This window comes from Megalops cyprinoides, chromosome 2, assembly GCF_013368585.1.
Source record: "Megalops cyprinoides isolate fMegCyp1 chromosome 2, fMegCyp1.pri, whole genome shotgun sequence".
Lineage (NCBI taxonomy): Eukaryota > Metazoa > Chordata > Actinopteri > Elopiformes > Megalopidae > Megalops > Megalops cyprinoides.
Genome location: NC_050584.1, coordinates 28,551,459 through 28,575,000, shown reverse-complemented (window position 1 = coordinate 28,575,000; position 23,542 = coordinate 28,551,459). Strand labels below are relative to the sequence as shown.

Sequence of the window (23,542 nt, the reverse complement as noted above, 5' to 3'; positions counted from 1 at the left end):
TCGGACTCATACAGCACGGATGACCACAGCCAGGGTTCGTTTTTTGTTGTTTTAACTTCCTCTTCTGTGTTCCCGCGTTGTGCATTTTTTTCCATCAGATTTGAAAGTGCTTTTTTGTGATTGATTTGGGGGTAGTTGGGGCTGCTGGAAATGGTCCTTCCTTGAAAGATAGTTCAATGGGGAATTTGTTGTTCAAGCATACAAAATCAGCTTTTGTCCGGTCGGGGGGTGGGGTGGGGTGGCCATGGAGTGAGGCTGGGGGGGGGAATTCCCAGCCCTGGGGGATTTCCCAGGCAACACAACACACACAGAAAAAAGTCACCATAGAGGATTCCTTGAGCAAAACTGCAGGCTCTCACCACTGCCCCCTGGTGGTTAAAAAGAGGCCAATACCACGTCCATGCTGGACAGGGGACCCACGTGTTGGTATTGACATTTTTGGTATTGAGTATTTGAACATTCAGTGCGTGTTTGTTCCTGGTTGTAACGCTGTTTTTTAACTTAACATTACTGTCATTTAGGACATACTCATATCCAGAGAGACTTACATAGGTCACAGTCTTATCCATTTATACATCTGGATACTTACTGGCCTTCTGGTTATGAGCCCCGTTCCTTACCACTATGCTACACTGCTGTCCCATAAAAGAACCCAGCAGCAAGTCAGCCAATTCCCCTTTACTGCATTGTTTCAATAAAAACAGACATGCAGACAAAAGTCTTACTGTCCTCAAGCCATCACAGCAGCCCTCCTCCGTGTCTAATGGAAACGCAGGCAGGTATCACTCGTTAAAACACAACTTTTGGGGCAGTTGAATGACAATGCGGAGTTAAGCGAGAGACACCAACATGCCCAGCATAGCCATAGGATTTGTAACTGAAAGGTTGCTGGTTCAATTCCACTGCTGCTCTACCCTTGGGCAAGGTACTTAACCCAGAATTGCCTCAGTAAATATCCAGCTGCATAGATGTACAACATTTACATTACATGCAGCAGATGCTCTTATCCAGAGCGGCTTCCATCACAATAGGATATAAGTGTATTGTAGTGAAGGGCAAGAGCAATCGCCCTGGCCGGCCTTGAACCCAGGTCTACAGGGTACCAAACATGCGACTTTGACCGCGACGCCAAAGAGCCAGGCTCGTTGGTATGGCAGTCAGAGCACATACTCAACCGTGGTGACGGCACTCCGTCACGCTGCCCTCCCCTTCTGGAAGCGCCCACGCGCTTCACGCACCATGGCGTCCCTCACGCATTCTCTTGCCGTACTTCTCCCATCCCAGGGTGCCCCACTCACCAGTGCTTCACCCATTTCTGGGGTCCCTCACACCGGGGTCAACCTAATCTGGGGGTCCCTCATACGGCTCACACACTGGGCACGCCTCCGATGGCCTCGCGGCAAGCCATCCCACTCTCACACCATTTGTAGCGAAGGGCGAGAGCAGTCGCCCCGCCCGGCCTTGAGCCTGGCTCTTTGGTATATGGGTCAAAGTCGCATGGTTGGTACCCTGCAGACCCTGGTTCAAGGCCGGGTGGGGTGACTGCTCTCGCCCTTCGCTACATGTATCCATTCCATTTAAACAAACAACAGTGTCAGACCAGGCTAACAACACTCCCAGACCAGTGAGTGTGGGCATAACACTATTCAAGCCCTACCACAAGTTAACTTGTGCACTCTGACAAAAGCCAAGTATACTGTATACTACCATACAACAGGTCCTAGAACACAAATTCATAATACATCATAAGACTACACATATTGTAACCTATGTGTGTTGCTCTGGATAAGAGCGTCTGCTAAATGATAATTCTTTCTTTCTTTCTCTCTCTCCCCCCACATGCTGTGCAGATGGACAGCATTGTTCTCCAGACCCCTACTCAAAGCCTGTGGATCCCCAGCAGAAACTCTACAGCAACAGGACAGGTAGGAGGGCGTATGCTCTCACCTTATTGGCGCAAACACAGAAATGCAGTTACATTACATTACACTGCATTCATTTAGCGGATGCTCCTATCCAGAGCGACCTCCACCGTGAGAGAACAGAAGTTCACAAGGTCTGTAAGAAATGAACTTACGGGTAACAGGGTGTAGTTTTCCACACAAAAATACCGGTAAGGTGTGTATTTTCTCTGACACCTTAATTGCTAACTGGTGGGTTGTTCTCTAATACGGTGATCTCAGATGAAGTTTTTCTGGGGTATTGGTGGGGGGTAAGTGGAAGCACAGGAGATGGTGTAGGGGATGGTGCATCACTTTTGTATGTTTGTAGCCTGATGTCTGTTTGATAAAGAGACTTTCTTTGTTTATTCATCTGCTCTGCTCTTTTCCTCTTCGCCGCATGTCTTTATCCTCTCCGTCAGATGCCACCCAGCCGTCGTTCCTGACAAACCCTCTGCAGGACCTCCCAAAGTCCCTGGTGGACCCTGGTTTTGTAAGTTTAGAGGACAACTTGGACGGGTATGGCCAGACGGCGCGGCCCATGTCCGATCTCAACATCCCCTTCAAGAAGGCCATCCCAGAGGAGAGTGTGTGTGAGAAGCTGAGCTGCATCACCCTGCAGCCACGCCCCCCAGGTACATCACATGACTGTATAACCACACCTCCTGGTATATCCCTTGTTACATGACTCTATAGGCACATCTACTAGGTATGTCACATATAACCACACCCTCCACTCTCCCCCACTGTCAGCCACCTCCTTCTGACTCACTAATCCTCTCACTGATAATCATAACATCCTCCCTGCTGAATCGACGGTCCTGTTCAGCAGCTGTTCGGTGACCTCCCCTCCCTCTCTCCCCCTTTCCAGCCGTGGCCCCGGCCTTCGCCCCACCCCCGGCGCCGGGCCCAGCGGCGCAGTGGATCCAGGCGCGGCGGGAGGAGATCGTGCGGCAGATGACGGAGGCCTGCCTGAACCAGAGCCTGGACGCGCTGCTGGCCCGCGACCTGCTGATGCGCGAGGACTACGAGCTGGTGTCCAACCGGCCCATCCGCACCGCCAGGGTGCGGCAGCTGCTGGACACCTGCGACAAGCAGAGCGAGGACTTCTGCCGGGTCATCATCTACAAGCTGCAGGAGAACAAGCAGATGGGCCTGCAGCCTTACCCCGAGCTCTCGCCCCTCCCCTCCCAGACCCCCACCCCCTCCGCGCCCTCTGTGGCCTCTTACATCAACAGCAACCGCAACGTTTTCTAAACCCTACGTGCGGAGGATGGGCGAGGGGGTGGGGGTGGGGAATCCGCCACACGGTTCACACTTCACCCAAGGTCTCCCCCCTGTCCTGATGGCTGGAGAGGGAGTGGGGAGGGGTGGTTGTATGTGCAGTCCGGATTGGTTTCTCCAAACACCCACGCTGAAACCCGCAAATAAGGACAGACTGCAGACGGGAAAGGACCAGGGACTGCTGTGACCATAACAGGGCCGGAGAGGAGTGTTCTTCATTCAATTATTTATTTTTTTGTTCCTCATTGGATGTCATTGGTATAGCCCCGCTGCGGTCCTGTTGTGGTCATAAGCATGAACCTGCCAGCAACGGGACCCTTCACCTCTAGAAATTGAGGAGGGGGTTGTGGGTGGGTTAGGGTTGTGGAGGTCATTTTTTCATAATGCCACCTCAGAAGATAACATCTGAATGCTTGTCAGAGATACGTCGCTCTTGGCCTGCTATCCTGTGACCTTTGACCTGAACTCAGGCTCCTGCAGGTGTTTTGCACTCATCAAACGCGAAATAGTCCATCAGATCGTTCATCGGAGGACAACATAAGAGACTGAGAGACTCTTGACGGAATCCCAGCACTCCCAAAATAGCAGCCATTTTTATCCCAGCTGTCTTTTCTGTGAGCGCCCACATTGCTTTGCAGACAAATGTAGAGATAACAAAGGTGGTGGTACTAACAAGGTTGGCTGAGCAAGCGGGTTTGAATAGGACACAGGAGGTGGGTTTGAATATCAGGGCAGTGTGTCTGTGAGGAATTTCCTCTGGGTGTACACCAGAACATCTTGGACAAGCTTGGCTTTTGGATTCGAACAGTGAAACGTGATGGTGAAATAAGATTGGAATGTGAATTAGGAGAAGTGCTTTGATGTGTCTGTGTCTTAGATAGGATGCTTTTTTCACACAATCCATTTATACAGCTGGATATTTATTGAAAACCAACATTTGCTCAATGGTACAGTGGCAGTGGATTTGAATATGGAGGTCCACTTCCCTAATCAGTGCTCCCCTCAGTTGTCAGCATGTTAAGAAGTATCTTGACATAGTTGGATCATGTCTGCCATTGCCAGAAGTGCTCACATTTTGTCAAAAATTACTTTTTAAACAGATTTTTAAATATATATTTTTTTTCTTGTGTGCCTGTTCATTGAAGGAAATGAAGGAAAGGGACTTTTAAGTAAAACTTTTATGTTCAAAGGTACTTTAAATCTCTTTCAGGGTCTCATAAGCAGTTTCAGGTGGCTTTTAAAAGAATCAAGTTTGCAGTATTTTGTTGTCTGACAGAACTTTGCCCTTTCGTTTCACAGAAGAGAAAAACAGACCTCTCTGTTGAATCTGTCTTGCCTCAGCCTGCATTAATCTTGCACTTTCTTTGAAAAGCCCATGCACTGATCTGCCTGTAGTGGCTGAAATCCTCCAGACGTGCTTTAACATTTAGCAAAATTGTGAGCGTCACAATAGGTTTGCAATAATATGTGTCGTGAGGGAGCCGGCATCTCCAAACTCCAAGCCCATGTCTTTATCAGTAGCATGTAGCTCTTCCAGCCCAACCCCCAGGGATGGGATATCGCACAACTCTCCAGTTTGGAGAGAGACGCCAGTCGCGCCGGCGAGCGGATGTGCAGACGTCTCTCAGATGAAGGTCATGGCTAGGGCTGCTGCTGCTGGCTCTCTGAGCTGCGTGTTCCGTTTCCTTTGTGATGTCACCGCCCACTACTGCAAGGCAAGTAGGGGTCCTCCCCACTGGATTGCCAACCCACCACCCACCCTCGCCCAAAACGTGTCATACAGTGATGCCACTTGCGTTACTGTGGCGGTTACACCCAACAGCCCAGTTAAGACGGGAGGTGTTTCTACTTGATCTGAGCTCGTACGTGTGGATGTCTGTCACAGAGTGTGTCAGAGTTGCACACCCTACACCCCCTTAAGGGGCGGTGTGTCAGGTTAGCACAGATGTCAGTGGGACTGTGCTTCTGAACCCAGCTCTCCTTGAAGTACTGGGGACCCTATTGCTGGTCTGCATTGCAGGGGAACCAGATTCGTTCAGCCAGACTGAGCTGCATATGTGGCAGTGATCCAGATCTGACTTCCCCTGGTTATGCTCATTAATATGTTAATTATATTTATAATTGTTTTTATAACAATTCAACCTTCACAGAAATGTATACATGAACTGGCCGATACCAACTGTCACCTGTGCATGAAGTAACTATAATATAATAATATAATTCTTTGTAGTAGAATTGAGGGTGTTTTGCCACTAAAAGTCATGGGGGGGTGTTTAATGTGTCTGTCATATACGTGGACATGGAGTGTCTGTCACGGTTCATTAAGATTAAGTAGTTTGATTGCTGAGAGGCGAGACAGCTAGAAAAGCTGGACTGCTGTTTACCTCTGTTACCTCCAGCCAGTCCTGTGCCACTAATGCAGACGTGAACAAAGATAAACTGAGAAAACATATCTGCAGGAGAACAATTAGCAGCACCCGGGGTGCATTGTCTTGACTCTTGACAAATTAGTGGTCATTGGTTAATTTCATCAATAAAGATAAAATGTCCAACCTGTGGATTCTGAATGTTGAAGAGATATGAACTGTCAAAAGAGCAAGACCAGCATTTGATTAACAAACTCTATCCAGGAGTGAAGTGAAAGAAATCTAATGTAAAGTCATAAAAACCTCCAAATGTGAAGTTAATCTAAAGTTTAAAAAACAAAGGGGCTTTATATGAAAACTTACCAGGGAAGCCAGCATTAATAACAGCAACAAGACCTGATTTCTTGTGGCAGTTTTTTTTGTTGTTTATTTAAATAATTTAAATAGCATCCCCTGGGCCAAAAGCCATTCCTTTCAGCTTGTCGGCCTTTGTCAGTGCACCACTGGAAAAACCTGTTTAGCTGAGCTAGAACAAAAACCAGGAAGTACAGGGGGTGCTGTAGGACCAGGGCGGTGATCCCTGGCAGTGGGTCACCTGGCGTCATTGTCACACGCCCATTTTAATGCCCTGGTTTCATGGCAATGTACCGCAGAGTGGCTCCGCAGGTGCCGCGGAAAAGCTGGTAGATCGCACTCTGAACCAAGCCAAAGGTGGCCCTGCCTTACCTGTGTACTTCAGGGGCGGCCCTCTGAAATAAAAAGTGTGTGTCCATTGAAAGCTGGGGCATGGATGCGGTCACAACCGCACACCCTCCTTGGAAAAGGGGCCTGCTGCCCCTTGCTAATGTTTCCCATGACGCCATTTTTTAATTAAATTCATGACAGTGCGCACACACAGATATGCACTGTACCCCCTGCCTCCTGTAAAAATGTCCGCGTCTGAGCTTGCAGAACCAAGCTCTGAGGGGCAGAGCTTGGTTCGAATTTTGGAGAGGGTTCCGGCCACAGTTGGGCATATTCCACTAGAACAGAGGCCTCTTGCCTACAGGGATCTGGTAAATGAATGCCACATTCTCAAACCCCGATGCTAACTGGATTTACAGAGACCGAAATGTTTGGATGAATACGCATGAGCCATCGCTCCAGGCTGCATTAGGCTTAATGAAAGCATGCTAACTGGCATTAATGCTGCAGCCCTAGTGACAGGGCGGTCTTCCACAGTCTGCAGAGGGACAGTCCGTCTGCGTCTGGAGCGGAGTCTGTGCGCCTACCGACAGGACAGCTTCGGTGGAGTCTCTTTTTTCGGGCAGATCACCCTCTGCTGCCTGCACCCAGCACCCAATGGAGTTCTGTCACACACGCCCGCCCTCTGTCCTGGGGCTGTTACCCACAATCCACCTCTTTAAAGGCTAGAGCGTTAAACTGGGAGGCAGAAGGCACCTGAACTGAGAGTCTTAGGTGTGATACCACAATAGATCAAACCCACAGCTTTTTGGGGCTGGGGCATACTCAAAACACGGGACCGCTGAGTCGTTCACATAAAAAAAAACAAAAAAACAAAAACAAAAAAAAACACAAGGACGTTTTGCAACCAGAAAAGAGGAATTTGTAAAAGAACATGTTGTGTACGGGCCACGCAGCAGCAGGGTTCATTGACTGGGTCCTCCATTGTGACTTGTGAAAGGGAACAATTGATTTTTCCCCTTTCTTTCGTTTCTCTCATCTACTGGTACTTCTGTGTGTGGTGAAACAACGCTGCCATGATGGCTGACCCTACTTCCCCCTGGCCAGGCATGACAATGTGCCAAACTTCTCTCATAAGCACTTTCGTTCATCAAAACGGAAATCATTTCTCCCTTTTCTTTTTTGTCACCAGTAGTGTTTTTCCTATTAAAATGCATGCAGTATTTCTGTATATAATAAATAAATTAAAAAAAAAAACTGAAATAACAGTACAGTTCTGGACCAGCGGCGAGAAATGTGACATGTAGTGTAGAGATTGTATTCCTGCTCTTCTGTGTGATAGGAGCTTATAGCCCAGCACTCAAACCCTTTCACTCTGTAAGGTCTGTCTGCTCAGCTCTATTCCTGGCCCTTGGTGTTGGTGTCCAATCATCTGTTTGGACTATGGGGAGGATGGGCTTGTACAGTGTTAGTTACCTACCTTACATAGTGGTGTTATAAAGGAAGCAGATTTTTGGTTATTAGAGTATTTATTCCATATGTTGTGTGTGTGTGTGTGTGTGTATGTGTGCGTGTGTGCTTGAGTGTATGTGTGTGTGTGTGTGTTTTTTTTAAAGCACCATGAGGCTGTATATAAGCTTTGCCTTGTTATTGCTTTCAAAGTGTACTTATTACTATTATTGTTATTGTTATTATTTTACACATACTGTGCCAATATTGCGAATTGTGGGTGAACCTCCATTTCAGAGGACTCCTGCTTGGAATACAGACTTTAGAAACATTCACGGCTTCTACTCTGCTTTTTGTAACCCATACCCCAACGCCCTCCCACCACTGCCAACTGGGTGCTGGGTAGGAGGGGGATCGACTGAGATGGAATTGAGTGGACATGGACATGGTATACCGTGACAGACCAGCACGGTCGTGTAACAGAATAAATGTACATTGTAGCAATGCTGTCTCTCTTCTATTTGCTCTCTTTCTTTCTCTTACATCCCTCTTTCCCTCTCCCTCCTGCCTCCTTTCTTTCTTTCTCTCTTTCTATCTTTCTCCTTCCTTCTCCTCTCTCTCTCTCTCTCTCTCTCACACAGTCTAATTCAGATGAGCTTTACTGGCATGACAGAATTTCTGTGCTGTATTTTGCTACACACATAGTATGAATGACATGTAGAAAATGAACAATATATGGTGTATATAACTTTCATCATAAACAGTGAATAGAATGTCTTCATAGTGGAAGAGTAGGAGTAATAAGAGTAAAGACCATAATAAGAATAACAATAAACAATGATAATAATCACTATTGTACTTCTACTGATACCAAGAATGACAATAAAACTGATTGTCATTATCTCTCTCACCCTCTCTTGCCCTATCTCTGTTTCCTTCTCTCTCAGCCTGTCTGTCACCTGCCCTCTCTCTTTCTCTATCTCTGTTTCCTTCTCTCTCCATCCTTCTCTTCCTCTGCTTTGGATTATAGTTCATAAGAAACAGAAACGTCACCATAGACCAGCTTTGTTGCTGTGTTATTGGAGTATTTAGAATATGATCAAATGGGTTTTCTTTGTTTCGTTCTGTTTTTTTTTTTGGTATCTGGAATTTGCTTGCCTTGGGGTAAAAATATCAACTAGAAATGATTGTGTAGAGTACTTGCATTACTTGAATGTATAGCCTTTCCATAAGACTACAAAGTTGAGTTATGGACAGATGTGGACATTTTATTAAAGTATCTTGAAACAAATATAAATGAACAGGAACTAATAATTTGTCATGTTTTATTATTTTTTTCATTGCATGTTGTTGTGAAGGGGAACAATCGTGCTCGGGCACGGTACAAGGCAACTGGGCCTAGTGTGACTACACCCTCAGTGAGACAACAAAACCGCTAAAAGCCCCATGTTTGTTCAGATAAGAACTACAGAGAGGCTGGGATGCTGCATGACCCATCATGAGCCTCAAGAACATTTTAAATCCCCTCCTTCCATCTCATTCCACTGTCCTGCCCTCTCATGGTTATCACAACGTAATGAGGAGATGGGTAATTACTGGCCTCTTCAGGGAAGGAGACAGCAAGCAGGGTTGGTGGATCACAGTGTGGAGGCATTTTGGAAAATGTGCAGGATTTAGCATTTTCTGTCTGAGCGACTGACGCCCTCTCAGGGGGGCTGTCTGGCACGCTGTTTACCCAACGTCTAAGAGAACAGGCTGTTCTGCCAGCGGTAAGAGGTGCGGGAGGCCCTGCCAAAACATCACCAAAGTGTGCCGACAAGCAACATAAGCCACCCAATTTTGTTTATAGTGCGGACGTGCACGCAGCGAAAATGAGGTGAGTCGCCAGACTGTGAAGCTTTATTTTTGTTCATCAGCATTGTCATTCTAACTCATAGCAGTACCTGTTATTAAAAAAGAAAAGTGTTTAAGAGAAATAATCTTTTTTTTTGGTGCAATGTGCAGTACTAAGCAGGTACGTATATCTCTGCCTATGTATATCTTTGTCAATATGTGCATACCACATTGCTAAGTCTTCTGAATACAGAAAGATGTGCATATTCAAGCCATTACAGGAAAAGGTCTTGGAAATGACACTGAGATAGTTTCTAGGTCCCTTTCTGCTTTGTTTTTAGACACCCTGTACGTCCCCGTTCCCTGGTGTACTCCTTGTTCTTTCCAACAGCATTGCCCTCAGAAAGTTGACTCTGACGCCGTGAGCGCTGGTTATTTTTAAATCAATCCCTTCTCCCCACCCCGCCTCCACCCGTGCCTCCCGCCCAAAAACAACCTCTTTATCTCATAATGGGAGGACTGGGTGGGGGGGTGTATGAGCTGGATTTGTCCTCCTGCAGAATTTAGTGGTTTTGTTTGCGGCCAATCAGTAAGGACATTAAAAACAGTGAAAATATAATAAAATTATGGTAATATGGTTGCATAGCAACATCGTGGCATAAATTCAAAGCACTGTAATGTTAGGACATTTTAACTTTTTTGAACGAGTCGCAAATATGAGTGATGCAGGATGGGGCATTGTGTGAGTATGAGCCATTGTGATTGTCAACGACAGCCACAGCAGCTATGCGGTCAGGGTAGAGTCACCCTGCACACACACCGGTCCTCCATGACCAGGGTAGAGTCACCCTGCACACACACCGGTCCTCCATGACCAGGGTAGAGTCACCCTGCACACACTGCGGTCCTCCAGGACCAGGGTAAATTAGCCCTGCACACACTGCGGTCCTCCATGACCAGGGTAAATTAGCCCTGCACACACTGCGGTCCTCCATGACCAGGGTAAATTAGCCCTGCAGACACTGTGGCCCTTCAGGACCAGGGTAGAGTAGCCCTGCCTATCAGGAGTACAGGAGGTCAAACGTCACCAGTGAACTGAGTGAGGCAGTGTAATAAGAAGAAAGTTGCAAAGAGTCTCCTCTTGAATAACTATCCCTCCCTCTTTGTCTTCCTAAGTGTGGGGTGTGTGCATTCCACTGCAAAATGGCTGCTGAGCATGACTCAGCCACGGGCTACAAAGAAGCCCCCCCCCCCCGCCACCAGCTTTACTGTGAAATATTTTGAGAGGATGATGGGTTCTACATTAATGCATTTACAGTAACACTTATTCATTGTGTTATTCAAGTGTTAATGACACATAGCATGATCCATTACATGTCATGGCCTCCTCACTAAGCAAAGAGCAACGCTAGGCATGAACTCAAACAGAAGGAAAAAAGGGTTGAGATGATGTGAAAGAGCTGCAGAAGCCTGAGGAAGTGAGACAGGGGTCAGCGAGGGTGCGAGTTTCATGCAGGAAGACGAATGTGCTTAATTTTGGGGATTTGCATGGATGTGAGAAGAGAAAACTGACACAGCAAATTAGGGCTCCAAAGAACCAGTGCCATTTTGCGCCCTGTGAGAAAAATAATTTTCTTGTCAGAAGACTTTTCTACATTACTGATTTTAAGATAATGTGATTGTCAATTAATGCAGTATTCAATTTTTCAGTGTTTTTTTTTTACTTCATGACTGAACACATTCATCAGTCCCACTTGCACAGCGGTCTCTGAGCAGTGTTTTATAATCATGTCTAATTTTAGCATGAGTGGCTCAGACAGATCTGCTGGAACCCAGTAACTCACTGTGTCAGAATACATTTTTGATGAGAAAGCTCTGACTGGTCCACCTCCTTTTTCCCTACACAAAAACACCTATATATACAGTGTATAATTATATAAAATAATTATTGTTTAGTAGTTTGGAATAGTCAAGACATCAGACAAATACTAAGTAATGAAGTAACTAAGTAATGAAGGGTAGTGTAGCTGCTGGCTGGCACAGTTTCATACGTCAGATCATGTCTGCCTCACCCTCCTAACTTGAAACTCGTCCATTAATTCGATACTCAGAATCACATGGAAAACTTTAGTAGTACTAGCTGTTCACATCCCATTAATTAACCAATATGTTGTTGAAACAGCAGGAGCAGTTACTCCACTGGCTGTGCTGAAGTAGATACCACTCAACCATTGTAAATTACTTTGACTAGGACAGGACAGGAACCACAAAACAAGCCAACTTAAGCTTTAGCACGTCAATCAACATTCAATGATCGCTCGCTTTCCAAAAGGGAAAAAAAGGGGTGGGCTGGGCTGACTTTAAGACAGGCCCTGGGCTGACTTTAAGACAGGCCCTGAGAAACAATTACCTCATGTTATTAGTAGTAATAAATGTTTTAACGTTATTGATGTTATTAACATTTTATTGTAGTATTATTAATGATTCATTAATACAGTATAGGCAGCATATTTCAGTACTCCCTTGTTACACAAGCCTCAAACTCAAGAGAGTGACACACGAAGCTAAGAGCCCTATGCTAAGCCTGTGAAACTGGTTGCTCTAATAAGGAGCAAAAGGCTGAAAATCAATCTATATCAAAGGGGAAGCCTGACGAAGGATACAATGTCTCTTTCACAGCATGACTCGATTCACACTGCATGGCTGGGAGTAGCAGAATTTCACCTTTAGTGAAGGAAATTAAAAAAAAACCTCATGTAAAATGACGTTATTATTGTATTATACACACGTAGCAACAAATAAATAGCCATTCTGGATCAATGGTTTGGTTAACTAACACACACACACACACACACCTGAGCAGCCATGTGGCCTCAGTTAGTATTTATAAAATGAAATAATTAAAAAAAAACACTGAAAGGTTCACTAGGCTCTGTCCATTGATGAAGCACATCAAGAACACATCAACTCTCCGAACGCTAGGTAAAAACACCTCATTGTTTTAGCAGCACTTTCAGGGCAGCAACTGTTAATCACATTACAATTATATTTTTCTTTCCATATTTCCATTCATTCAAAACTCAGCATGGCTGAAGGCAAATATTCCCTTCCACCATGGGTTTAAGTCCAACATGGTAACAGAGAGTCCTAACGGTGAGAAGTCACAGTGTGGACCCAAAAAACACCTTCAACTCAAGTATCAAAGACAGAATCACATCATTCTTGTCACCAGAAACACATGACCTGTTACATTTAAAATGATTGTTTCTCGTCATAGATTTTTGTTAATATCATTTTTACATATTTTGCTTATAAAGAGTATCTCCACGTACAGTAACTCCAGCCAGTTCTTCAGGTGTGATTGGACTAAATGAAGGAGAATTCCTGTTGGACGCGTAGAACAGAGATATGTATTTAATCACAAAACAAGCACTTGGCAATTTGTACATTTTTATACCACAACATACTCATGATTTCTCATGTTTGGCACCCTTTCACAGCAGACTATCACAATGACAGCAGACTCGTCTTACATATATTCTGTATGGCACTGTGAAATGTAACTGAACTTTACTGCTGGTCACATCACTGTAGAGAAAAAGCAGTTAATTTTTTTTTTTTTGAAAAAGACTATATCCTTCCCCTGGTAGATGAGAGGGTAGGTGAATTGTAATGGTGATTGGAGTAAATTTCTGGCACATATTCAGCTCAAAGGGGAGTAAAACTCAGAGCATGTAGCTGAGGGGCAGACAAACAAGAGACCTACAAAGACCAACAAACAGGCTTTACAAAGACCATTAAGACCAGAGCGCTAGCATACTGCAGATGTCATGGTTCAAGTAATACATCTGAATGACTTCAGTCATCATCAGTAGTAGTATCTGAAGTTAAAAATATATATTCTATTCAAATAGACAAACACACACTTTTTTGTTTTCCATTATTTTTTTCCTTTTTCGGTCATGCTGAGGCCTGGATGTTTTAATCCAAATGGGCCACAGCTTGTCTGCTAGTGCCCTGAACCCTCTTTTGGCATGGTAGAACAAAAGCTTTGCAATGTCGTTACTGCATCCCCCTCTGCATTCCAAGAGCTCTTTTAGAGCCAAGCGTTCCCAAGTCTCTTCTTCATCTGCCTTGACATGACAGATCTGTAATGCACAAATGAACATGAATCATTTTCACAGATGTACGGTGCTGGCATTATTTAAAATCTGCGGTTTCCAAAGCGAGCTCTTTTCCGATGACGTGCGGAGTTGAACAGTAAATGTTATGCTGCAGCTGCATTGCCAACGTGTCCACCCATGACCTGTGGCATCTGTGCATTACACCATTCAGGATATGAAGTCCTCAAATGATTTCTTTCCAAGATCTGTTGAGGCTTGTGCTCCCTGCAGTCACAGAGTCTGGCCACAAGGTGGCGACCCTCCTGGGGTCGGACAAGATCAGGCTTCCACAACCGGCCATAGGGCTAGGGAAAGTCATGTGACAGCGACCCTTGTGGAGGACGGACATACTGGGAGGGGCAGACACGGGCACATGATCAATCTGGATGAATTATGGGTGGGTGTATCCACGGTGATTGACGGTCATAGCTATTCTCTTTATTCTCATATTAGATTGATGACTTTTGGGCAGTGGTGGTAAGGGTTGGGGTTTGGCGGTGTGGGAAGGGTCACATGATGGTGACCCGCTCGGGCGAGACGTGGGAGGCGGAGCCTGCTGTTGTGTCCTCGCGGTATTGGCTGCCCTCCCAGCCCCGCCGGATCCTCCTCAACTTGCGGCCAATGCACGGCAGCAGCAGAGCGGCCTTCCCCAGGATCACCGTCACCGGCAGCACCAGCGCCACCACGAAGTTGGGCGGCAGGTAGAAACGGTACGACTCGGGCTGGAAGGCCCTCCTCCAGCCAAAGAGGAGGGTGTGGAAGGTGGCGATGAGGAGGGCGATGTAGCCCAGCGTGGACTGAGGAGAGGAGAGAGAGTCACGTAACCATGGAGCATGGGATTACAGGGAATGACCCTTCTGCTCTAGCCTGCCCTGCTGGTATCATTCAGATGTCAAAGGCCCATGTGAAGAGGAACCTTCACCTATTCCTCAAAATTGTTAACTGTTAAACTGTCAGCTGTTTAGCTTGTTAAATGTTTAAGGATTTGGCCTGAGCATGATGGAGGCATGGCTCAGTTGATGAATTACTGTGTGGTAGTGTATCCCATTGGTTCAGAGGGTGTTGCAGGCTTGGCTCACCTGCTAAATTACTGTGTGGTAGTGTGTCCCATTGATTTGAAGTGTTATGGAGGTGTGGCTCACCTGTGTAATTACCGCACAGTAGTGTGTCCCATTGGTTCAAAGCATGATGGATGCATTGTTTAATTACTGTGTGGTAATGTGTCCCATTAGCTTGAGGCGTCACGGAGGCATAGCTTACCTGGATGAAGCTGAACTCCCGCCAGTTGAGGGCGCTGTTGACAGATGGGATGGAGGTGACAGCCAGCAGGGAGAGGAGTCCCAGACTCATGATGCCAAAGGAGAGGTACATCTCCACCCTCCACACCTCCTCCTCATTCCACGAGTTCTCCACATTGGCGTGAACCTGCGGGGGTGCACACGAGCATCTCCATCCTCATCACATCGTAAAACAACAACCACAAGAGGCTCATGTACAGGATGGGAGACCAGAACCCAGGGAAAATGCTTGGCTGGACGTACCCCTGGCTGTGCAGGGTGTGTGCTTAGAGCACCAGATGTTCAACTACTGACTTTCCCTGGGGTTCACTTTCAAGTTCTTAAGGACTTTTTTTTTCTCCAGAAATGTTCAAATGTATTTCAATCTCCAGGCAGACAGACATATATTAAATAAAAAGTTAAACTACTGATCATTTTCAAAGAACAAAGACACTTCAGGAATGGCACACACACACACACACATTTCCCCTCAGTTGTAATAAGTGGCATACAGCTGTTGTAATAATGTTCAAATCATTCATATCACAGTCCACAGGCAGCATCTCACTGTCACCTTAGCCTAGCATTAGCCAAAATGTCCACCATAGTAATAATCACCCTCACTTCTATTTAAATGCCTCGGTTAGAGTGGATGGAGGTGTAAGCGACTGTGACAGTGTTCCTTCGTAAAGGCAGGAACTGGGCAGGCTTCCTGGCCCAGTGCACACAAACTGCAGTTATAAAGCTCAGTCAGCCAGAATGGCCCTCCCCTGACCTTCAAACTGATGCTGAACTGGCACGATGACCGAATGTTTCTCTAATTCTGGACTGCCAACTGAGTGGTGGTGTGTGTGTGTATGTGTGCGTGTGCCTGTGTGTGTGTGTGTGTGTGTGTGTGTGTGTGTGTGTGTGTGTGTGTACTTAAAGGGAGCAAAAAAAACTGCTCACATGAGATGCACAAGTGCTGGCTTTGCGAGTAAGACAGTCATTATTATTATTAGTAGTAGCATTATTAATGATTAATAGTAATAGTATTAGTAGTATTATTAGAAGACTTTTGGAGAAGACAGCCTGGATAAACCAATTCTGCCTGCATGTTTCACAGACCCATCCAACATCAACCATCAAAGCAAGGCGGGAAAGTGGAGCCTTAGACCGGGAGGTGTGTCAGTAAAGACCCAGGCTGTCTGCCAGCTTTACATTCAACGCTCCCTACACACCAACTGAATGTGTGTCTTCACATTCAGATTGTCCTCAGTGTTGTTGTTATTGTTGTTTTTTTCAGTGCGCTTGATGGTCCCATTTAAAGCTGGGAGAGCTGAGTCACTCTGCCCTGGAAACCAGATGACTTAAATATAGGTCATCGACAGGAATAGCAAAATAAGCAAGGAGGTTCAGCCAGCATGACATCGGGGACGCGGTGAACTCCTCCCTTGAGCGCCAGCTCCGATGTCAAACTGCGCTGTAATTTTTACAGGAAAAGGTATTTTTGTTTGTTTGGCTGCGCTTTCTGGCTGACTTGTGGCAATGCTGTGCGGATAGTTGGGCTGTTTAGCTCAAAATATTGAACTCAATTCACCTGCTGATGTGAGAAAAATAATATTTGCATGCAAAACATTGATCAGCATCTAGACAACAGGCTTCACTACAGGCAAAACAACTAACATCTGCACTGGCAGGCTGCAGTGTAGGTGTGCCAATGGGACAGAATGTCTTCTCCTTTATTCACAGTTCCTAACATAACTCTTAATCAACTGATAAGTAGGCAGTGACGAGTAAATCATAAATTATGCATTTAAACAGTTCCAACAGTACAAACAGGGCCCTTGACATGAAGTTTAATGTAAATATTTACTCACTTGTAAGGCTCTACTACTACTAATAATAATAGTAGTAGTTTATAGTAATAGTATAGTTATAGTTTATAGTAATAATAATAATAATAATAATTTATGCATTTACATAGCGGCTCTCATGGATCTTAAAGACTTCTTCACTGAAGAGGGGGACTCACTTACCCAAATGATGGGGACTCAGCTTTTGGGTACATTTTGCACCAGAACTCTTACCCCACAGACTGAGGTAGGGAGTGAGGGATTTATACAGGACAGCTGTGCTGGGGGGTGACCAGATGACCAGATAGTAAACTGGAATTAAATCAGCGTGAGAGAAACTCATTCGTGTCCCTGTGACATGTACTAACAGACCCACGATCCATAACCGAATTTTACTGTGTGCCCCCCCCCCCCCTCCTCCCCACACCCCAGGACTTCTCCTCCCGGGAGCATGTGCCCGTCTCGCGGTACCTGCTGGAAGGCGGTGTTGAGGACGAGGTAGCGCTCGGACCTGCGGAGGGGCAGGCAGAGGCTGTACAGCACGTGCACCCCGGCGAAGAAGAAGCTGAGGAGGCCCAGCTGCTTGCGGCTCTGCAGCCAGCCCTCCAGCCAGTGCGGGAAGCGCCGGTACTTGGTGCTGTAGTAGAGCTGGTGGGCGGCGGCCAGGAGGCCGGCCAGGTAGACCAAGGCCAGCAGCGTGATGGCCACCACCGGCAGCGTCTTGTTGACCACCTCCACGGGGATCTTGTAGAAGTCGCTCTGCTGGCTCTTGACGTAGGGGTGGACGATGTCGCGCACGAAGGAGTAGACGAAGAAGAGGATGGAGAGGCTGACGGCCGCCAGCACGGGGCCCTTCCAGGGCGTGAACAGGTGCAGCGGCATGTTCTCGATCTCCCGCGCCGATGACAGGGCGCCCATGTCCACGGGGACGAAGTTCAGCTGCCGCGCCAGCTCGAGCACCTGCTGCCGGGCCTCCACCGAGTTACTGCACACGTACACCTGGGGACACACCTGCAGGGTTACTGAATGCATACACCCGGGAATACACCTGCAGAGTTACTGCACACGTACACCTGGGGACACACCTGCAGGGTTACTGAATGCATACACCCGGGAATACACCTGCAGAGTTACTGCACACGTACACCTGGGGACACACCTGCAGAGTTACTGCACACGTACACCCGGGGACACACCTGCAGAGTTACTGCACACGTACACCCGGGGACACACCTGCAGAGTTACTGCACACGTACACCCGGGGACACACCTGCAGGGTTACTGCACACGTACACCTGGGGACACACCTGCAGGGTTACTGCACACGTACACCCGGGGACACACCTGCAGGGTTACTGAACGCATACACCTGGGAATACACCTGCAGAGTTACTGCACACGTACACCTGGGGACACACCTGCAGAGTTACTGCACATTTACACCCGGAAACACACCTGCAGGGTTACTGAAAACATACTGTATATCTGAGGACACAGGTTCAAGATGATAATTTAGGAGTTACTGAACACTAACACTCACGCCAGGTTTTGCTATAATACAGATCATACATAAAGGATCTCTTAGACTTTTTATTAAAAATAGCCTGGAGTCTTGTGTAGGTGGGTAAGTAAAAAACATGAATAATCAAGGTACCAGTGATCAAGAGATATTACAGTGTTAACTGCAGGAGTAAAAAGGAATCATTCTCTTTGAATAATCCTGCATTTTTAATGAGTTGTGACAGGAGCTTAACTTTTTTTCAGAGCGGTAGAGTTATTCTCAAAATCCGTAATCTCTCTCTGGGATTTGCTGTCCCTAAATTTAGCTTAGGCAAGGCCTTGAACACACCTTTAATGACTTACTTATCTATCTTTTACTCCAGAAAAATCAGGCTATAACTACAGGTATAAGGAAGAAATCAATCTGCCCCTGTGTTTTTTTTAAATATATGGTACATCCATCATCAAATCATTTTTTGCACAGTGGAAACTGAGATGATCTAAATACCCTTGCTGTCTTCCTCTTTGTCCCACAAAAATGACATCATCACAGTCCCAAGGGGTCTGTTTGTGATAAAGTACATGTCAGTGGCCTTATCTACAGCCGTCTCCTGCGAAGGTCGCTGTGGTCTCATGCGTCTTGTGCATCGTTTGACGATGAATAAAGTTGGCCATATGACGCCATCAAAAACAAGAATGCCCACAAATCAAAGCTGAACACACCCAGCTAATCCAGTTTAGTTTATCTAATGGAGAACAGGCCTCTGAAAAATAAGGCGTGCGCTGTTTACAGTTAAATGACCTGATGGCTCTTTTCCTGCCTGTGACCTGTAATCTGTATGCAGATTAGCACAAATTAACACAAATTATGCAGCAGAGCCAACAGCATGGTCTGTCACTACAAGGTTACCATCACTGTGCACATGTGGACTATTTTTACATATATTATGTATGTATAATGTATAATATATTGTAAGTGTCTGTTTTTTTGGTAAGTAATCCAATAATTTTATTATGGCCAGAATATCATAACAATGTTGTTCTTTATCCTTTATTATTTTGAAATATTCCTTGTTTATCATGATGTGACACTGTAAATGTCTATAAATATCATGATGTGACACTTTTCTGCCACAGGTAAATACAGAATCTTAAAACATGCCCTAAATGATTATTTTATTATTTTTTTTCACTATTTTATTATACATTATGATGTGCTGGTGCTTGTTTTTCTTCCTTCCTAAATTATATTAAGTGGAATGTTTGCTTTACAATTTTATTTTTGTACTCCTTGACTATTTTTTAAAATATTCTTTTTATCATAATGGCACATTATGTTTTTCTTCCCTCATTAGGACCATAACGCCATAAATGCTATTCTTATTAATCACCTGCCTTTTGTTTATTTTTCTATATCAAGATTTTTCAGATTTTTCAGATTTTTCTTACATAAATAACAAAGAATTCTAGTTTTTAATTTAAGTAAATAAAGAAAATTATGTTCATATTAATCTTTCTTGATTTTATTTTAATTAGGTCCTGCTATGGTACCCTTAGGATAGGTACTTAACCCATAGTTACTTCAGTACATATCCAACTGTATAAATGGATGAAATTGTAACCTATGTAAGTTGCTCTGGATAAGAGTGTCTGCTAAATGACAATAATATAATATTATGACCTCACTATGGACATAGTGCATTGATCTCTCATAATTTTCTTGTTACAGGTGCGTCACCATGGCTGCATTTTCGCAGGCCCCATGCCCCCCCACCTGCCGGCTGGCATCCTTGGGTCCAGACTGCATGGCCCAGGCGGAGATGACGTTGAAGCCCTTCACCACATGAGAGTCCGGGAAGAGCGAGGCCAGGTACTCCGCATTGGACTCCGGGTACTGGTTCATGCGCCCATTGTTGCTGACGTCCACCAGCACCTTCCCCGCCAGCAGGTGCTTGAGGTCCCAGAGTGAGGCGTAGTGCTCACGGCGGATGGCCAGGAAGATGAGGGCGGCCTTGCCCACTGCGTCCTCGTGGTGCGTCACGTCCACGACGTGCGGGAAGAACTCCGCTGCCCGCTTGGGCTGCCGGCTGCCCACGACCACGTGGTAGCCGCACCGGAGCAGGCGGATGGTCAGACACTTGGAGAAGTCACCAGAGCCAATGATGGCGACCGTGGGCCTGCCCGCCCGTTCCTTAAGCCCGTTCTTCTCCCCGTTGGGCAGGAATGTCTCCTTGGCGCTCAGGGGACTGCTGCCCATCATGGAAATGGAATCCATTTCTCAAGCCCTCCGCGTCGCTAGCGCCCTCTGGTGGTGAGAATTGGACAATTCAAAAGTCATACGTCATTACTCATACTAACTAATTTAAAGACATGTCTGATATTTGTTTTTGTTGTTGTTTTGTTTCGTTTTTGCACCTGCAGGCCTTTGTCATCCAGAATTGAGCGCAAAGTTGAAAAATATACTGGTCATGGTAATGTTAGGTTGAAGCCTTTGAATCTAAGCTGCCGCTAGAGTGTCGAATTAAGCCACCTGTTTCAGATATGTCGGACTCTTCAATTGCTTACACCAGCACAGTCGTCATATTAACCAAATCATCAGCGCCACCGATGTCCACTCTGAAAATACTGAAAAATCTCTCCCCAGTGAGATAGACACTTAAATGCAATGCTTTTATTAAACGACTCAAACGTTCTGTTCATTGCTTACGTTGTGACGAAAATGTAAAACAGAGCGTTTCATTCAGAATGGCAGAAGTAAAAAATAGTAAACAAGGTCTAGAATCTTATAACGTCTCGAGTCTTTTAAGGACAGCCACAATAGATGTTCCAGGATGTCAGCGCTGTTGAGCGAGGCTGGGCTGTATATCTGAAATAGGTATGCAGTCGACTATTCTCCAACAGCCCGTAACTTGGCGGATGGCATGCCTGCCATTCCAGTTATTACAGCTATTTGATAAACAAATTGCCCAAACATATGCTCGCACCGTAACCTGTTACTGGAGGCGCTCTGTGTACTGCCATCCTTTCAGTCCCGCTAAATAATCGTCACTGAATATTAAATTTAGTGCATATCATAGGCCGATCCTGCATAGGAAAACAACCTCTATTCGGTAGTTTCGCGGTCTGAAAATGTGTCATGCTAGCCAGAGGAGAAAAAACCGGCAACCGCACGCCGATAAACAAATGCACAGTGCGTGATTAGATTTGACGCCGCAACATTATTTTATCTGCTGTCTAGTTAAACGCATTGCTAGCCGCACACCATTTGACTTGAAATCGCAAGGTTACAGCCTTACCTTTCATACGTCCCGTGTGGATGCTTGTTGCAGCTTCGCTGTCTCTCCGCCCTCTCTCCGTCGGATTTCGCCCTCCGAAGGGTATCAAGCATAGAGACACGGAAAAGACCCGTCTTGCAAGCGGAGCACGTTCGCCGGCACGGCTTTAGGGGGGAGGCTGAGCGCTATGGCAACGCAGGTGTCCCTCCTTGCGCGGCCCCCTTCCTCTGCAGTGTCGCCTTCTACTGCGAACGTCACAAAACACACCGAGGGAAGCGTGTACCTTCGGGTATGTGATAAAAATGTAGAAATCTACAAACGTGCGTTTTATTGTGGGATGCAACAAATAACAACACGAGACTGATGCATTCAGGAGTTATTTATATTCCCACATCTGACCGAGGCACGGCTGGTCGTTGCTCTCCCGGCAATGTTTCAGGAATGGTGATCATGCTTTACGCACGCCGAGGTTCATATAACGGGACACTTAGGGCTGGCTGACTAATAAACACGCAAATTCAATTCACCTTCATGTAAATATTAATCCGTATCATATTTGATGTTTACCTGTTCGTTTTTTATGATCTCTTCTGTACAGATTCGGGATTTCTATATATAACATAAAATACAACTTATATTGTAGGCTACATAGCCTATCGTTTTAGACCGTAGCCACTGACTTGCACATGACTGAAAACCCAAGCAGTTACCTTATGTTATTTCTATACATTCAGTACAAATGGATGAGCATTAATATACATTTGCACATATTTATCGTAAATAAAGATACAACAAAATTCTAACAGAATTGTTTGGTTCACATCGTGCATTTGTTCAGTGCAATTCAAAGGATGATCTCGTCCTGAATCGGTGACAGCGACCGTGTGCATTTGCCGATTTGGATTAAATGGTTCATTCCATTTAAAGGGTTATTTGGGTACCATAGACAATTTTTATTTCCTCGAGTTGATAAAAAACTTTTTTGCTCTAGTCTTCCACTCCCTTTTCTATCGCTGACACTCCCGACTGTGGGAACGGGAGGAAGTAGAGTTTTATTCGTAATCCACTCTGCGCGAGAGGCTCGTATATGAATGATACTGTTGTATTAATGTCACAACAAAACCTCTATGTACAATACAGACAAGAACAAAGAGCTGTGTGTTCAAGGTTTTATGTCAGGCCTAAAGAAAACAAAGCATTTCTTTCGGTTTACTCTGGCATTGTTTCTCACAGACGTATAGTGTATGGTTAAATGTCACAGCCTTGGCGCCACTGCCGGGGGGAAAAAAATCTATATCTATTCTATCATTATTTCGTTTTATCAAAAAATGAGTAGGACAGTGGGGAAACGTGCAAATTTAACAACAACAACAACAACAATAATAATAATAATAATAATGTTTTTATTAACTGTTTATTATTGTCTTTACTAGCCTATGACAATATCCTAAACGTCACTGTCAAGAAAAAAAGGGGCAGAAAAAGGGACAGAAAATGTAATTTGTCCTAGTCATATCACATCTTATTAACTGCATTATTTATGTGCTTAGCACACTTTTCCCCAGGGCAAATTGCATAGCTTTATGCATTTCTCGATGAGTTCCTTGCACAGAGGAACAACAGCATTGAGTGTGTGTGTTTGTGTCTGTATCTATCTAGCCCCTGTGGGTACCGTCTGCCAAATCAGGAAATGGAATGCAATGTAAAGGGGGGTGGGGGTTAACAGGGAGGAGCCATGTCCACTTCAAAGCACGATTTACATGCTAGAGGCACTCTCTTGATCTCTCTGCTCATATGACCGAAGTACAACCAGCTCAGTAAAACCACAAGTGCAATATCTTTACAAGAGAAGAGAAAAATACATAGTATATACAGTTTTTGAATAAAACAAAAGATAAAACTCTGGAAGATACTTCAAAGGCTACTTTTTAGGCCT

General features: G+C 45.4%; 3 protein-coding genes across 4 annotated transcripts in view; 1 reads left to right on the top strand and 2 right to left on the bottom strand.

Annotated features, from left to right (window-relative positions):
• Positions 1 to 8,275, top strand: part of ripk2 (receptor-interacting serine-threonine kinase 2) — a 24,446-nt gene extending 16,171 nt beyond the window's left edge. The window contains exons 10-12 of the mRNA XM_036522559.1: positions 1,851 to 1,925; positions 2,363 to 2,575; positions 2,812 to 8,275. Of these exons, the coding sequence (XP_036378452.1) occupies positions 1,851 to 1,925; positions 2,363 to 2,575; positions 2,812 to 3,197 (674 nt within the window). The 3' untranslated portion in view covers positions 3,198 to 8,275. The remainder of the gene's footprint in view (positions 1 to 1,850; positions 1,926 to 2,362; positions 2,576 to 2,811) is intronic.
• The window catches only part of LOC118770759 (tripartite motif-containing protein 16-like), a 157,271-nt gene that overhangs the window by 65,643 nt on the left and 68,086 nt on the right, over positions 1 to 23,542 (bottom strand).
• Positions 12,860 to 22,029, bottom strand: LOC118773568 (metalloreductase STEAP2-like). Of its 2 annotated transcripts, none has more exons than XM_036522560.1 (5): positions 21,628 to 22,029; positions 20,106 to 20,636; positions 17,303 to 17,830; positions 14,980 to 15,144; positions 12,860 to 14,516 (listed from the first exon to the last, which is right to left on the bottom strand). In XM_036522560.1, the coding sequence occupies exons 2-5, from the start codon at positions 20,604 to 20,606 to the stop codon at positions 14,229 to 14,231; spliced, it is 1,482 nt and encodes a 493-aa protein (XP_036378453.1). In that variant the 5' UTR covers positions 20,607 to 20,636; positions 21,628 to 22,029; the 3' UTR covers positions 12,860 to 14,228. The 2 variants fall into 2 exon arrangements, with proteins under 2 accessions (XP_036378453.1, XP_036378454.1); XM_036522561.1 differs by lacking the exon at positions 21,628 to 22,029 and adding an exon at positions 20,862 to 20,964.